The sequence below is a fragment of the Lytechinus pictus genome, chromosome 7 (genome assembly GCF_037042905.1).
Source record: "Lytechinus pictus isolate F3 Inbred chromosome 7, Lp3.0, whole genome shotgun sequence".
NCBI classification, from domain to species: domain Eukaryota; kingdom Metazoa; phylum Echinodermata; class Echinoidea; order Temnopleuroida; family Toxopneustidae; genus Lytechinus; species Lytechinus pictus.
Window position 1 is genome coordinate 28,289,401 of NC_087251.1, and position 15,923 is coordinate 28,305,323.

Genomic DNA, 15,923 nt, shown 5'->3' on the forward strand with positions numbered 1-15,923 from the left:
CGAGACGTACATTATTATTTTGACATGATATACATGTAGGGCCTACCCGAAGATTTAAAATGCCCCTTTTCGCATGGACTTTCCATAACCATTTCTTTTATAAGTACAAATTTATCTTCGTTTGTAATGATTGTGATGGATTCGTAAGCTATAATAGGCCTAATCTATATTTTGATTAGCTATTTTGTTATAGCAGATTTTTTGTTTGTTTCATTCATCATCTCAAGTTAGCCCAATTAAGTTTCATTGATTATTATTAATCTCAACAAAAAAATAATAATGATAATGAAAATGAAATAAAAACAAATAAATGATTTAGCATATTTTGTTACATCATAGTTTTGTATCTTGATTTTCTTTTTGCTTTCATTTCTTTGTTTGGGGTTGTTTTGCTGAACGTTAAAAACATGTTTTCTGTACCATACATAATTTCTTTTTTTTAATTCGTTTTCATGTTGTTTATCTAATGATAAAGCATGAGGGGTCAGAGAGATTGCTGCCCATGTCAATATTTCAAGTTTAATTGAAAAAAAATTGGAAAAGAGGGAGAAAATGTGAGGAAAAAAATATGTTAAAAAAAATTAATTTGGGCCTAGATTACCCAGGAGAAGTTTAAATGACATCAGTTTTGCCGTGAAATTGATGACAGCCCCTATTGGCGCCATCCCAGATAAAATGCATCAGAATGCAATCGAATGACCCCACAAAATGTTTAAAGGTGATATGTCAGTGTGGCTTGCTGTAAACGCATTTTCTCTCAATGCCGACAGTGGCGGGAGGTGTGCAAAGAAGATCATGCCTACGTAGGACATGTCTGGAGGTGTCTTTCCAAGGACCATTCTTTGTATCACCCAAAACGACTTTGTGAAATAGTTGAGCGATATCTCCTTTGTATGTAGAGCGGTTCTGCCAAAGACCATTTCCTGAAACAGGCCCCCGGTGCCTGCTGCAAAACTGGCTCCAGCTCTAACATTAGACTAAGGCCAGGATCATCTAGATCTAACAAAACAGTTAGAGGTATAAGCACAATTATATTTCTTCTGCGAAAAGAATTTATGTAAAAATATATTTTTAAGGAATAAAATATATCGAATCCAAATCTAGATCACCAATAGAGGGCCTCACAAGAGATAGCCTATTTATGCCACAAATATGATAAAAACTCTTTTTTTAAGTGTGCAGGTAAAAAAAATCACAGTTTACTTGTATGATATCAATCAATAGTAATAAACTGAATGTACTGCTATATGTACTTTGAGCCAAAATCAGTAAGTTTCGCAATGTGTTTAAGTTTTTTATTATTTTTGTCAATATTCATTGATTCATATTTTCTAAATTATTTTTACATTATCAATGGATAATTGTGAAAATGAAGAAATATAATTGCACAAACTGTGCTTTTATACTGCTTTTTAGTGATAACTAGTAGAAAATGAAAGTAAAAAGGTAAATATGGACAACATTTTTCCTCGCTTTGCTTGCTCGCTGCCGTTTATAAATTTTGTCCTTTTCCGGCATGGTGTTGACCATCCCGGAAAAAAGTTGGGAATCGTGTGATCAGAGTAGGATTTTCAATGACTAAATATTGGCAGGTATGCATAATGGCCTTAAGATAATGTAATATATATATATATATACACATGTATATATATATAGATATGCATTATAAAATTGAAAGTGGTACAGCATATTGAAGTGTCACAAGTTGCATTCTGTGAACATATTTGTTGGTTATGGAATGTTAATGTATTTACTCTAAGAAAGAATTGTGTTTGTTTGTTCATTTCTTGTTTTGTTTTTGCAAATTTGGATCTTGCATTTTAAAACTAACTGACCAACCATTGCTCCAGCAAAGTCTAATACAAAGGTCTTCAAACAAAATGAAAAGTATGATGTAGTTTGATTACAAGAAAATATCAAAGACAAAATATAGAAACAATCATTTCTAGATTTAATGCATATTATTAATATCTTTTCAATGAAAAGACCCATCTAAGTTCTAAGTTTTATGAAAATAAATCACTATTACCAGAATGTTTTATATAATTTGTATTTTTAACAATGAAAACCAGTACTGAAGATGGGAGAGCGAGGCAAGCTAGTAACAAGATGGCAAACATCATTACGCAAGGGAACAGATTTTGATTCCTGGGGTCAGGTGGTGGAAGCAGTAGAAGAATACCAAATGTAAGTTAAAGGTCAAGTCCACCCCAGAAAAATGTTGATTTGAATAAATAGGGAAAAATCATACTAGCAAAACGCTGAAAATTTCATCAAAATCAGATGTAAAATAAGAAAGTTATGACATTTTAAAGTTTTGCTTAGTTTTCACGAATCAAGTGATATGCACAATTTGGTGACATGCGAATGAGACAGTCAATGATGTCCCTCACTCACTATTTCTTTGTTTTTTATTGTTTGAATTATACAGTATTTCATTTTTTACAGATATGACAATAAGGACCATTTTGACTGAACCATAATAGTATTCAACAATGCTAATTCCACATGTTCAGGGAGGAAGTAAGATTTTGTTGTTTCACTTGACAATGAGGAGAAAATTAGAATATTTCATGTAAAGAAATACAAAAGAAATGGTGAGTGAATGACATCATCAGTCTCCTCATTTGCATACCGACAAGCATGTGCATATAACGGTTTTGTGAAATTAAGTGTAATTTTAAAATGTCACAACTTTCTTATTTTACATCCAATTTTGATGAAATTTTCAGTGTTGTACTTGTCAGATTTTTCTATTTTTATTCAAATCAACTTTTACCGGGGTGGACTTGATCCCTCTACTCCTTTAACTCTCACAGATTTGCCAAGACTTCTACTCTTACATGTAGTATTCTAACATGACATGCATAAGATGATATTATCATTTAGTCTTGTGACACTTTATGGCTTTATAAAGTTCTATTTCAACCACAGATGTAGTATGTAATATTAGTTTGGGATGGTTCAGAAAGATTTAAGTGAGTTTATAAAAGTTTCCTTTAAATTCTGAGTTGGATTTAGACTATAACACTGCCCTAAATTGGTCAGATGATTTCAGGGGACAGGCTCTTCTGTGTAATCATCAATGAGATTACCCATTAGATATTATGTGCATGTTGGCACTAAAGCAAGACTAAGTCACACTTAATTCTTACTAAACACTTCCTGGAATTTTTTTCTATTCAACTATACATGTATCTTTTTGTAACACAAGCCTATTGGCAGTATGCAGTTCCCCATTATGGTACAATCTTTACCTTTGCTTACATTAATTGAATGGAATTGAATTTTATCTTGCAAATGTAGGTTGGAGAGGCAGCTCAACAAGGAAATGAATGCAAAACCTTCTGTGTTCTCTGAAAGTCAAAAGGTAAAAGTCATGAAAATAGATGTAATTTATAAATGTTATTGTACTCCCCTCATTTCAATGCAAATTTACTTGTTCACTAACTATTTTTGCTATCTGATTTGTGATCCTTTTCATCATATGCCTATGAATATTCATGAACACAATCAATCCCACCAATCAGCATACCCTCATTCAGTTTATAGTCTGGTTTACTAACATATTCAAATTTTATGCATACCAGTTTAACAAGGTTGCCCCTAACAACCGGAAAGCTTGCCCGACATAGCAACAACTAATGTATGCAAAGTGGATTCCAAGTATTGAAATGCCATTGTTGGGTACAGGTTAATGGAATATAAACTCGTTACTAGGCCCCGAGGGAAGAAAAATCCATAAATTTGACTATATTAGTAAACCAGTCTATTGATCAAAATTCAGATAAAACATTTAACTTAATTCTGGTTGAAATTTTTAGATTGCATATGAACAATTAGTTCACTTCGATATTTATTATCGAATTTTTCCATGAAATAACTACATTTAGACCAGAGTAGCACTGGTATTGTATATATCAAATGTAAATATGATTGAGTTCTTACAAAATGTAATATAGAGCAAAAATAATCAAGAAAATTCACACCCGTACACAAATTTGAATATGTTTTCCCTATAGACCTTCTACACCTGTTACAGTACTGAAATCCTGTTACATTATATGATTGCCTTTGAGCAAAAATATACAAATGTTGAATAACATATGCATTGGAAATAATTTACTTGAAACAGGGTCTATTAATTTTCATGCATGGTATGAATGCAACAGGGTAACACATTCTTACATGTATGTACCTGCTCAGTTAGAAGCTAAATTAAGATTCATTGCTTAATTGAGTTGTCAAAGATTTTGACATTACTGAACCAGCATTTATGTATTCTCATTCTTGGTTTTATTTGATAGAAAACTCTGCAGCAAATCATGGCCTGTCTGAGTCTCAGAGCTGAAACATTACAGGTGAGAAGCTTGTCTATTTTGTGTGAAATACAGTGTATTTTTATGCCCCCGCAGACGAAGTCCGGAGGGGGCATTAAGCGTTGCCCCTGTCCGTCCGTCCCCCCACTTGGTCTCCGCGCTATAACTCAAAAAATATGTGATGGATTTAAAAAAAATTTGGTGTGTAGGTAGATGACACCAAAATACAGGCTAAATTTGAATTAGGAGTCCGCAGGTCAAAGGTCACAGCTCATTATATATGTGAGTTTGTTCAAAGGTCTAAATTTGTTCATTATATATATGCATATTGTTTTTTGCACGATACTAAGTTCAATCGTATTGAATAAATTTCTGATCGCGTTAAGCGGGGGCATCTGTGTCCTTTGGACACGTCAAATTTCTAGTGTTTCATATGTGTACGTGCCAATGCATGTAGTAATATACATACCAATATACACACCAATATACATGTAGTTATGGCAGTTTATTGCTACTGTCGTATGGTAGCTCAGAACCTTGTATCGTAAAGGCATGTGATTAATATTTTGAATTGATTGTAATTGTATGTGTGATTTGGCATAGACTTATGATTACAATTTATTGTATAATTACATCTTTATGATCATACAAGAACCTTATCTGGAGATCTGTTTAAGTCATTCTCACTATTTCTTGTCAACTAATTGCAATACCCAAGCACACAATTTCCTCATGTAGCAATCTACTGTAATGTTATCTGTTGCCACCAGTAAAGAATCTGAAGCTGTTACTATTGACAACTTGCTTTTATCATATTTTTTAAAGGTTATACCTACATCATCAGATATATATACTTGTGGGCGACAACCCAAATGACAGCCTGAATCGCCTCTAAAATTCTCAAAACCTTATACTTTTGGGCAAAAATTTATTTCATTCACCCCATTATTTCCAGACAGTAAATCATGCATTGCATTTGTTCTTTATATCATACAAGCGATATGTGTAAATAAATGACGTGCAGTTGGTGCGTGGGATGCGCTGCATGTATGCGCATTTGGCAGAAAGTTTTCGTAAACACATTCAAAATGAATATTTCACAATCATGTGCCTCAAGCCCATCTATAAATTCCAAGATTCTTCATTCTCTTGACAATCTATCTTGATTATTTTAAAATTTGCCAAAATGCAGTCAATTAAAGTATATATGCTGCTATTTATTTTGTAAATTATTACATAAGCACAGTGATCTCTTTTGCCAAACCTGGAATGAAATAATTTATATTCATTTTTTTTTTTACAGATGTGCACTAATGTTACAATGAAGCTCTAAGAGCTGAATATCCAAATCTCAAAATATAAAATTTTCTTTGTCTTTATTATTTCAACAGTCACCAAATGCAACAGATGAACTTTCACTTGAAGAGTTGAAAAGAGTGGATAGAGGTATGAAACTTTTTTGCTTGCATTCCATAGTGCTGCATCATTTTTTCTTTTTTCACAAAACTATGACATAATTCTATGTTCATTAATCTTTGGTGTATGTTACATTCATGAAGTCAACTTAATATTCTAGGATTTAGATATAGGACTGAAATTCCTTCACCATTTTTCATAAGTGATCATGTTCATAATTGTGTAGTTTTCATATCCAGCAATTGTATAATAAAGAAATGAAAATTTTGGTTATATCACGGACAAAGAGTACTCTATGACAGATAGACCGTGTATTTGATTAAAAGATATAATTTCATGTGTACTCTATAAACTGAATTTCATTTTGTAAAAAAGGACCAGTCAGAATATAACCATTGCCAATTTGAAGAATGTTTGATCACTACAAATCCAGATGCTCACCTCCTATTATTGCTTCCTTTGTTTATTCCCAGCCTTGCAAGATTTGCTGTCAAGCTCACCTTCTCAGTTTCCAGTAGACTTGCCAGCAGGAGCACTACGGACACGGTATGAAAACACACTCAAAACAATATAACTTTTAATGATCCCTTCATATTATTGGGCAGCCAAGAAACATAAAATAAAAACATTCTACTTTGAAACTGTGCCCTTTTGAGAGCAAGGAACATTATAAAACATAACTTTATAGATGGTCTCTTGTTTTCTGTTTAATGAAAAAAAAATAGGATTACTCCCTCTTTTACTTCTACAAGGCTATGAAAATGACTATGAATATTATGTTACATTAGATGAACAATCATCATTTAACATTTATTTGATATACTTCATATAAAGATAAAGGAAGCTGTCAGAAATTTCAGTAAAAGGAATTTATTGGCCTTTGAAAATGATAGAAAAATGCATCAAGAACACTTCAACAGTCTACATTTCACTTATGAAAAAATAATATTGCATTAATAAGTTCAAAACCAAACTGATGTAAATTTTTCTTATACTTCCAGTTGTCTTCAATATGAATCTATATTAGAAATTAAACTCAATTGTTGCGTTATTTCACCTATTGGCTTCAATCAATTTCAGCAATTGGCTTCTTTTGGTGAAGATCAAGTGTGCAATATTTTTTTTTTTATTATATTCTCTTATTGATTGGGTTTTCATCCTTTTTCCTGTCAACTGTGAGTATGCTTGGTAGAATTGAAATTTATTTTCAAATTAATTAATTATCATCCTTGTTTCATTAACAGAAAAAATTCACCAAGAAAGAACTTTGAGATTGACATCGAGGGGGAGGAAGATGAAGAGGAGGAGGAGGAAGAAGAAGATGCTACGCCACAACTTCAATCCAAATCTCAAAACATTAAACCTACTGGTAAGATGATGAATTCAAATATGCTTTCAATCTTATCCCTGATGAAGGACAGTAGTCTTTTGGCAAAGTATTAGTCTGCATTCCTGATTCGTTTTACTTATCTGTCTTTAATATACAATAAGCATTTATTGGTCTATACTGTATTAATTGGCCTGACATTACTGTTTCTTATTTTTATTATTATTTTTTAATGATGATAGTCATGAGCACAATCAAGATTTCAATGTGGCCTACATGAGTAGGAATGTCCATAAAGAGAAGTAGAAGCATTTCTGAAGATATGCTCTTATAATTTAAATGAATAAACCACTATGAACATTTAGACACAAGTAGGATATATGTTACTTTGTGTTTTCGTTTACTTTTCTCAAAGAGGATGTCAACAGTAGATATTTTTTTCCCATAGGCACTCTTTTACCAAGGATAGCCCATGAGCCTGGAACGACGGGAATGTCAATTCATATCGAAAAGATTGGTCTGAAAGATTCTACTTCGTACCTTGATCCCTTCATCACAGTATCTGTTAAAGGTGAGAGATGTACCATATCAAATAACTCCTCTCTTTTTTCTTTTCTTTTTATTTTGTCATTTTCACCTCCTTTTATTTATACTATTACTAATGCTACTGCTGCTTCTATTAAGTCTACTACGACTACTACGACTACTACTACTACTACTACTACTACTACTACTACTACTTTTACTACTACTACTTCTACTAATACTACTACTACTACTACTACTACTACTTATATACTACTACTACTTTTACTACTGCTACTATAATTACTACTTTCACTACCACTTTTCACTACTACTACTACTACTACTACTACTACTACTACTACTACTACTACTACTACTACTACTACTACTACTACTACTACTACAACTACTACTACTACTACTACTACTACTCCTACTACTACTTCTACTACTACTTCTACTACTACTACTACTACTACTACTTCTTCTTCTTCTACTTCCACTGTTACTACTACTACTACTACTACTCTTACTACTTTTACTTCTTCTTCCTCCTCCTGATCCTCTTTCTCATTCTGCTACATACAGCCAAATATACCATCTCCAACACTACAATAGACACCAACAAATATGTTCCCCAAGACAGTATGAACCTGGAGTAGACCACATCATTCTTGTTGGAAACCCAGCCATGTACAGAGAGACTGCACTACCTATCAACAGCATGATATATCGTACTATTGGCTCTGTTATGATGTAACTGGAAATATGCAGGTTTTCACTTGCATCCTTGCTTACTCTTATATTTTTCTTGTCATCCAACCAATGTCCTGCACTTTGTCTCCTCCATCTGAACATGACATGATTGGTGTCCCAGTATAGCTTCACTGAGCTGAGTTTTGAGATTACTGTAACAGTCAAATTTGATTATTTTGTTTCTTTTATTAGATATGGCTGGCGTTGATGTCATGAAATCACAAGATACACCCGTTGCTACAAAGAGAGAGGACCAGTATGTCATCTACAAGGCAAATGTGGAGTTACAAAAACCCCTGGAAAAATTACCCAAAGGTATGCGGAAAATAAACTTACTTTCCAACGGAAAATGTATGTAACATGTTTTATAGTATGGTAGTGTAAATATGTGTACCTACAAACAAGCTACTAGAGAATGGAAGAGCAAAAACAATGAAGGAAAAAGAGAGACAAAAATGCTATAAGTTCATTTGATATTATAAGCCACAAATATTTTTGGCATTTTTTGGGGGGGGGTATATGGTAATTTTAATACATGTAGTTTATTAATGAGAATAATAGTGATACATTTATCTTAAAAGGGTTATTTTTATAAGGAATGGACATACATGTATATTTCACAATTTTTATCATTGTTGTTGTCAATATCACTACTATCAAGATTTCTATTTTGAATGTGTTCACAGGTACAGCAGTGTTCTTTGAGTTCAAGCATTACAAAGCAAAGAAGAGAACAATTAGCTGTAAATGTTTTGCATTCATGGAGATGGATGAGATCAAGAATGGACCACTTGTCATAGAATTGTAAGTTAATTGTACAATTCTGTCATTTAAAAAAAGAAGAAAAAAAATTCACTGTCTCAACCAATTGCGGGCCTGTAGACCTGCAATCTTGCAGGATTTCTGTTTTTTTTTAATGGATTGGTGGCCATTCCATCACATATGTACTTGGTTGCCAGTAATGCTTTAGCTTGAAATGATTGTAAATGACTATCAGTTCACATCCATAACAGTAACGTCTGGAACAAAAAAATCATTCAGTTTGCATTTATATTCAGATGCAACTTGCATGGTGTCTGCTTGGATAGATGGCAATTACTACGCATATTTTCTTGATAGCCAGTGAAAATGCAAGCAATTTTTCAATACCCAAAACATTACACAATCATTTGTAATTTTGCATCTATATTTGGATCTGTGAATCGCTAGTCACTGAAGTGGTTGCAGTGTGCAGATTTGTTTTTCTTTTTTCATTCTTGTGTGTGTGTGTTGGGTGCTGTGGGTGGAAAGATGGTCGAGTCATGATTTTCATGAATTATGACATTTTCTTAATAGAATGTCCGAATTTAGCATAAATATCAGCCTATATGGTAAATTATGTGTAAATTTACAATCAAATGAAATTATTAAATGCATTTTTGTTATGTCACAGGATACAGGTCTGAAGAATATTATATGAAGCATCTATTCCGTGATCTCGGTCACAAATTTGCCCTCGGCGAATCTTATCAAATGATTTCAGCAACTTATTACAGTTGTCAGTGAAAATAAGGGATGAGATGTTTTTTGAAAAACAGACATATTTTATATCAAAAGCTGCATAAGATATGAATCTATGCCTCAATGACAACACAGGGAGAGGAGAATGTCCATAAATTGCATTTGGGTGAAAGACTAATTGAATGAGATGGGCAATAATAACATTCAAGTGCTTTAATGCTAGATATTGATATATTATATTATGAATTTTGAGATTTGCATCATGATGATTGTGTTGTTTTGGTGATGATGACTGATTTGAAAAGATTAAAGCCAATTTGGATTCTCAAATCTTCAGAGATGCCATTTTTCATAGTAATGCACTTGGTTCGAATAATAATAATAGTGATATCTTATTGAGCGCACACACCGTCCAGAGACGCTCATGGCGTACATTGGTACAGTTCTTTAGGTCATCTATACAGAAATTCAATATTTCTTTCACCATATTTTGATAGAATACTTTGAATACTTAATTTTCCCATGCTATAGTGACTCGTTAAGCTGTAGTGTTATTGATTATGTGCATTGTGTGCTCCTATTCTTGCAGAAATGAAATGTAAATATTCCTCAGACTTTATATTACCATTTTCAGGATTCTTTAAACTCTAATTTATATTACTGGCTTCATTTATTGGTTGCAGAGACCAGAGCAGTGAAATACCTGGAATAAAAGCATTCCATTGATTTTTAATGAGTTTGATTTCTAACTTGTGAGAAATATGGAATTAACTCACTAACCTGCCTATTTTGTACTCCGATTTTCACCATTTTTTTTCTTGTATTTCACTTCACAGATATAGGAAGCCAACGGACTTCAAGAGGAAGAAGCTGAGTCTGTTAACATCCAAACCACTTTATCTTCATCTCAATTTGAATTTGTATGAGAACTGAGAAACAACTCAAGCTGGTGTGTGCTGCTACAGACTGCCTTATGTTCGAAATATGGAAGCCCCTTTGATTAGACAACTACACGCTTTAGATACTTCTTAAAAGTGCACTGGCTTGACGAGATAAGTTAGGACAAGAAGACGGGGAGAGTGGGTTGAGAGAACAATGAAAAAATAAACCAGGTTTCATCAAGTGGACATGGTCTGGACAAGAAGATTAGATCCCTGGCGAGCTCTAATTGACTTGGTTAAGAAAGGCAAGATCAAGGATCTCATCATATCGATTTGATGGCAACACAAAGACAAGAAGACACGATGTTTGTCATCTCGTTATCCTGACAGGTCACTTGATGAGATCCAGTTTCTTATCATCTTTTACAAATAAGATTAACATGATCTTCTTGTCGTATCTTCCTGATGAAGAATAACTTTACATTTTGTGGGCGCGTGGTGGTCTAGTGGTTCTGACTCTCGCCTTTCAAACAGAGGGTTGCGTGTTCGAATCCTAGCCACAGCCTGTTTTCCTACAGCAAGAAATTTATCCACACTGTGCTGCACTCGACCCAGGTAAGGTGAATAAGGTAGGAAGAAATTCCTCAAATGCTCGAGCGCCCAATCAAGGTAGGCGTGCTAAAGCCGGGGTAGTAATAACATCATCATGTTATGCAGGGCCCGCTGGTAGAACAGTTTTCAGAATTGAAGTGGCTTCCCTGGGTAAAATATGACATTATTATTATCTTGTATCCTATCTTCTTGTTATCTCAATATGAATGATATCTACACATGTACATCTCAGTTCACTTGGAAGTGGATAGATTCAGGAGAAACCATCTTTTCTGGGCCAAATAATTTGTAGGTTGCTCGTAGATCATTTTACTATTCAATGTAATAGACCGTTTGGTAAGATTTTCAAATTCTCTCACACTATGTTACTTCATGCCAACATGCAGTGGTTTGCCCAAGGCTTGCCAGACATATCAACAAGTAATACATGCAAACTGAATGCTAAGCAGTGAGATCCACTTCTCTTTTTTTTTTTGAGCGCTTGATGCTCATAGAAGTATGAATAAATTTGAATATGTTTCAGAACTGGTCTATTTATCAAACATCTGTAAGCCTACAGTTAGTTTGCCAGTTGACTTATTTACTAACTTGTTCAAATGTAGCTCATAATTATTACTCATAAATTGCTCTTGACAAGATAATGTTTGACAGAGGCTTGTTAGGCTTTGCAGCAATTAATGTATGCACAGTGAATGCCAAGTACTTAATTTTTCACCACACTTCTCTTTATTTTGTCAGCTTTAAAAAAAAAACTTGGATATTGAGGTAATTGTTTTAAAGAAATTTTTTTTTGGCTACCACGTCCATTATGTATTTTATGATGGTTTATTTCTGTGCCTCCACAATTGATCGCAAAATCAACAAGACGGTGAAATATTTCCAAAATTAAAATGTTACAGCTAAAATTTGTTACCTTTATGTATTCTAGACTGCTTGGGTTGGATGTAATGGGGTTAGCCTGCTATTTAGGTAAGGCTCATAAATCAGAAAACTAAAAGAAGTTTAAAAATTTGAGTTCAACTGATGCAATCTTCTTTTGAGGAAAAATCAATATACACTTGAGTCCATCAGAGAAAGAATTGGAAGCATGTTGTCATGAAAAGTTTCATTGATTGATCTGTGTTTAAAGAACGTGGGATAATCACAATTCTATTCTAAATTGTATTCTTTAAAGGTATTCATTTTATTGCATGGTGGCATACTATATTGTTCTATTTATTCCTGATGCAAAGAGAAATCTGGTTTAACATATTACAAAAGTTTTAGTTAATTATGACCATGCTTTGTATTCGATTAAAAACACAAATATTTAGCCTATTTATAGGCCAAACAGTTTTTATCTAGTCGTTGACTGATAAGCATTGATGGTCATTTTATCACACATTAGCCACAACCCCAGCTTTTAGGTGTTGATTGTCGGGTAAAGGCTTTGAAAATAATGCTGGATGACTGAGCCCAAGAATAGAATCCATATACACGTATATTTAAATATTTTTACCCGTAGCTTAAGAGACCAGGAAAAAGGACAATGGAAACTGTTGTGAACACATAGTGTATTCTAGTCGGTCTGTTTTCTACCAGTGCAACTCTGTATGTTACTATCAATGACAAAACTAGTGGCATGTCTTTGGCATGCCCTGTGCAACAAGAATTATGGGATAAATGCAGTTCCCAAATTAATTCTCCTATTCTAATGAGCAAGCAAATTCATTGTATATTTACGAAGAACATGGATATTTCTTCAATTAAATGCATGTACCTGTGTTTAGCCAGAATAATAATTGTAGAGCACAAGGGGGCCGTTTCATAAAGCTGTTCATAAGTTATGCATGATTTTATGCATGAACTTACACACAATCGATGACCAGGGGGGTGGTTCACAAAGATTTGTGTGACCTTGAGTGAAATTTAAAATGCCAAGTTGCATGCGATTAAATCATGCTGGATTACACGTTTCCTTGCGTATTAATCATTTGCAATCAATAAGATTGGACTTTGTGACTCTTAGTCATACTTCCAGGAACACCCCCCCTCCCACCGTTACTTGATCTACATGTATATGATATAATCGCTATGTAGCTGACTTAGCACTCAAGAACATGCTCTAGTCATGCATAACTTACAAACAGGGTTATGAAACAACCGTCAGAAGTGTCATATATGAAAGACTTAAGCAATGACTATATAAGAACATATAATTAATATTTATTAGTACTTTATCAGCATTTAAAAAGTGGATTCATAATTTTAACGATTGAACAAAACATACCTTGATATTTCAGATGAGTGCCTGTCAGTAAATGTAATTTTTTAATAATTGTATTCAATATCTATGATATAAATGTTTTAAGTATAAATTTAGATATAATGGATATTTAATTCCTTTTAAGGTAATCATTTGTAAATATTATCTTTGTCATACATGTGTATATTTGAACAAAATATAATTGAATAATAAACAACTAATGTGTAAAGGAATTGATTACAAGTATTTTTTTTGAGAGGGCAATTCATCCTTGATCATTAAAGGTCAAGTCCACCCCAGAAAAATTTGTATTTTAATCAAAAGAGAAAAATCAAACAAGCATAATGCTGAAAAATTCATCAAAATAATAAAGTTACAATTTAAAGTTTCGCTTATTTTTCACAAAACAGTTATACGCACAACTCAATGACATGCAAATGAGAGTCAATGATGTCCCTCACTATTTCTTTTGTTTTGTTTGAATAATAAAATATTTCAATTTTTACAGATTTGATAATAAAGACCAACTTAACTGAACCATAAAATGTTAAAATAGTGGTAATACCACATGTTCAGGGAGGAATAAAACTTTGTTTCACAGGACAACAGGGAGGAAATTGAAATATAACATTTCATAGAATAAAAATAGATATAGTGAGTGATGTCATCAGTCCCCTTATTCGCATACCGAACAAGATGTGAATATAGCTGTTTTGTGAAATTAAGCGAAACTTGAAAATGTCATAACTTTCTTATTTTACATCCGATTTTGATGAAATTTTCATTGTTATGCTTGTTGGATTCTTCTCTTTTTATTCAAATTGAGAAAAAAATTGTTGTGGTGGACTTGTCCGTAAAAAGCCAAGTCCACCTCAACAAGTTGATTTGAATCAACAGAGAGAAGAAATCACAACCCTAACAGTCACACCAGTGAAACAGACTCTAGGGCCAAATAACATAAAGCTTAGTGATTGATCATGGGGCTGATTGTTACAATTGATCATACACACTAATCAATGCAATCAGTTGTAGAAATCAAACCCATAATCAATTGCTAAGTTTTATGTAATGGGGTTAAGAAAGACCAATTCTATTGGGTCAGTTTAGAGTTGGTTTTTGTTGGTTTGACAATAGCATAACACTGAAAACCTCGTCAAAATTGTTTACAAATTATTTAAGTTATGGCATTTTTCAAACTTTGCTTGCTTTTCAAACACAGTAGTAATGCATTTTCATGAAATTTTCTTATGCTTGTTTTGATTTCCATGATTCAACTAAACTGGATTAGGTGGTGTATCATCAAGTGGAATCAAATGTAAAGTGTTCACAATTAAAATTTGAAGTGAAGCTTTGCCTATGTGAAACAACCCTTAATCATACCATACACTACAGAATGCACTTAAATGACAAATCAAGACAACCATGATAAATTCATTTGTATTTATTTGGTTTTATTAATTTTATTTAACAAAATAAATAAAATTTATAAGTATTCATAAAATAGACACAAAAAAAGAAAGTACAAAAATACTGACAGATAAGTAATTTCAATTACAACATGATTCCCTGTACAGAAAACAGTCATTGAAAAATATTCAAAGACCAAACATTCAATCTAAAAAGATTAATATTTGTGCACTCATAGGTCCGTACTCTGAACGTTCATTTAATTTAAACTCTAAAAGTTATGGTTATGGATAGCTAATTGTGACAAGTCTCTAAAAGTAAAGGTTTATTAACTTATTTGGCAATCCAATCATTCTCAATTATGTGAGAATAACTAAAATAGTAGTCTTTAATATTAAGGCATGGAAAAATTACTTGATTAAAAACAAGCGTAGAATGTAAACAACATTTGGACTTTGTTGGCTCATAATTTTAGCACAGACTTATACCACAGTCTAAGTTTACTTCAGATTATGGGCCATAATGTTTGTAAATGGCAAGAATTTGTACAATTCACCTGCAACTGTGAATTTTTCCTTAGCTTTACAAATGAAACAAGGTTCTTAGCCAACAAACTTACATGAGCCCGAGGACAACTTAACTGAGTGCCAGTATTTTTCATGGTAAACATGTTGGAGGTTATGGAAGGTTCTCACTGATGAGGACCTGATCGGAGAGCGCCCGATGCTGATGAATCGTTTCTAATTTTGCTCAACCTAATCTGTGTAATGGACGAGTAAGTTCTTCTTTTTGAAGTATTCTTTTTATTCTTTGGTGTTAAGAAAAAGGAAAAAGATAGATCAGAAAAGGTAATCCTGCTTGGACGGACAAAACACTCCCTCCAAACCAGCACCCAAACGAGTGGCAGTCGAAGGAGTACGTGTCCAGGGAGA

General features: G+C 33.2%; 1 protein-coding gene across 3 annotated transcripts in view; it reads left to right on the forward strand.

Moving 5' to 3' along the window:
• Positions 1 to 13,825, forward strand: part of LOC129264614 (axin interactor, dorsalization-associated protein-like) — a 55,035-nt gene extending 41,210 nt beyond the window's left edge. For all 3 annotated transcript variants that reach the window (XM_064102405.1, XM_064102403.1, XM_064102404.1), the window contains exons 2-11: positions 2,073 to 2,187; positions 3,307 to 3,370; positions 4,308 to 4,361; positions 5,711 to 5,765; positions 6,209 to 6,281; positions 6,980 to 7,104; positions 7,511 to 7,633; positions 8,539 to 8,661; positions 9,033 to 9,150; positions 10,683 to 13,825. In XM_064102405.1, the coding sequence (XP_063958475.1) occupies positions 2,081 to 2,187; positions 3,307 to 3,370; positions 4,308 to 4,361; positions 5,711 to 5,765; positions 6,209 to 6,281; positions 6,980 to 7,104; positions 7,511 to 7,633; positions 8,539 to 8,661; positions 9,033 to 9,150; positions 10,683 to 10,779 (939 nt within the window). In that variant the 5' untranslated portion in view covers positions 2,073 to 2,080 and the 3' untranslated portion in view covers positions 10,780 to 13,825. The remainder of the gene's footprint in view (positions 1 to 2,072; positions 2,188 to 3,306; positions 3,371 to 4,307; positions 4,362 to 5,710; positions 5,766 to 6,208; positions 6,282 to 6,979; positions 7,105 to 7,510; positions 7,634 to 8,538; positions 8,662 to 9,032; positions 9,151 to 10,682) is intronic.
• Positions 13,826 to 15,923: the final 2,098 nt, after the last annotated feature.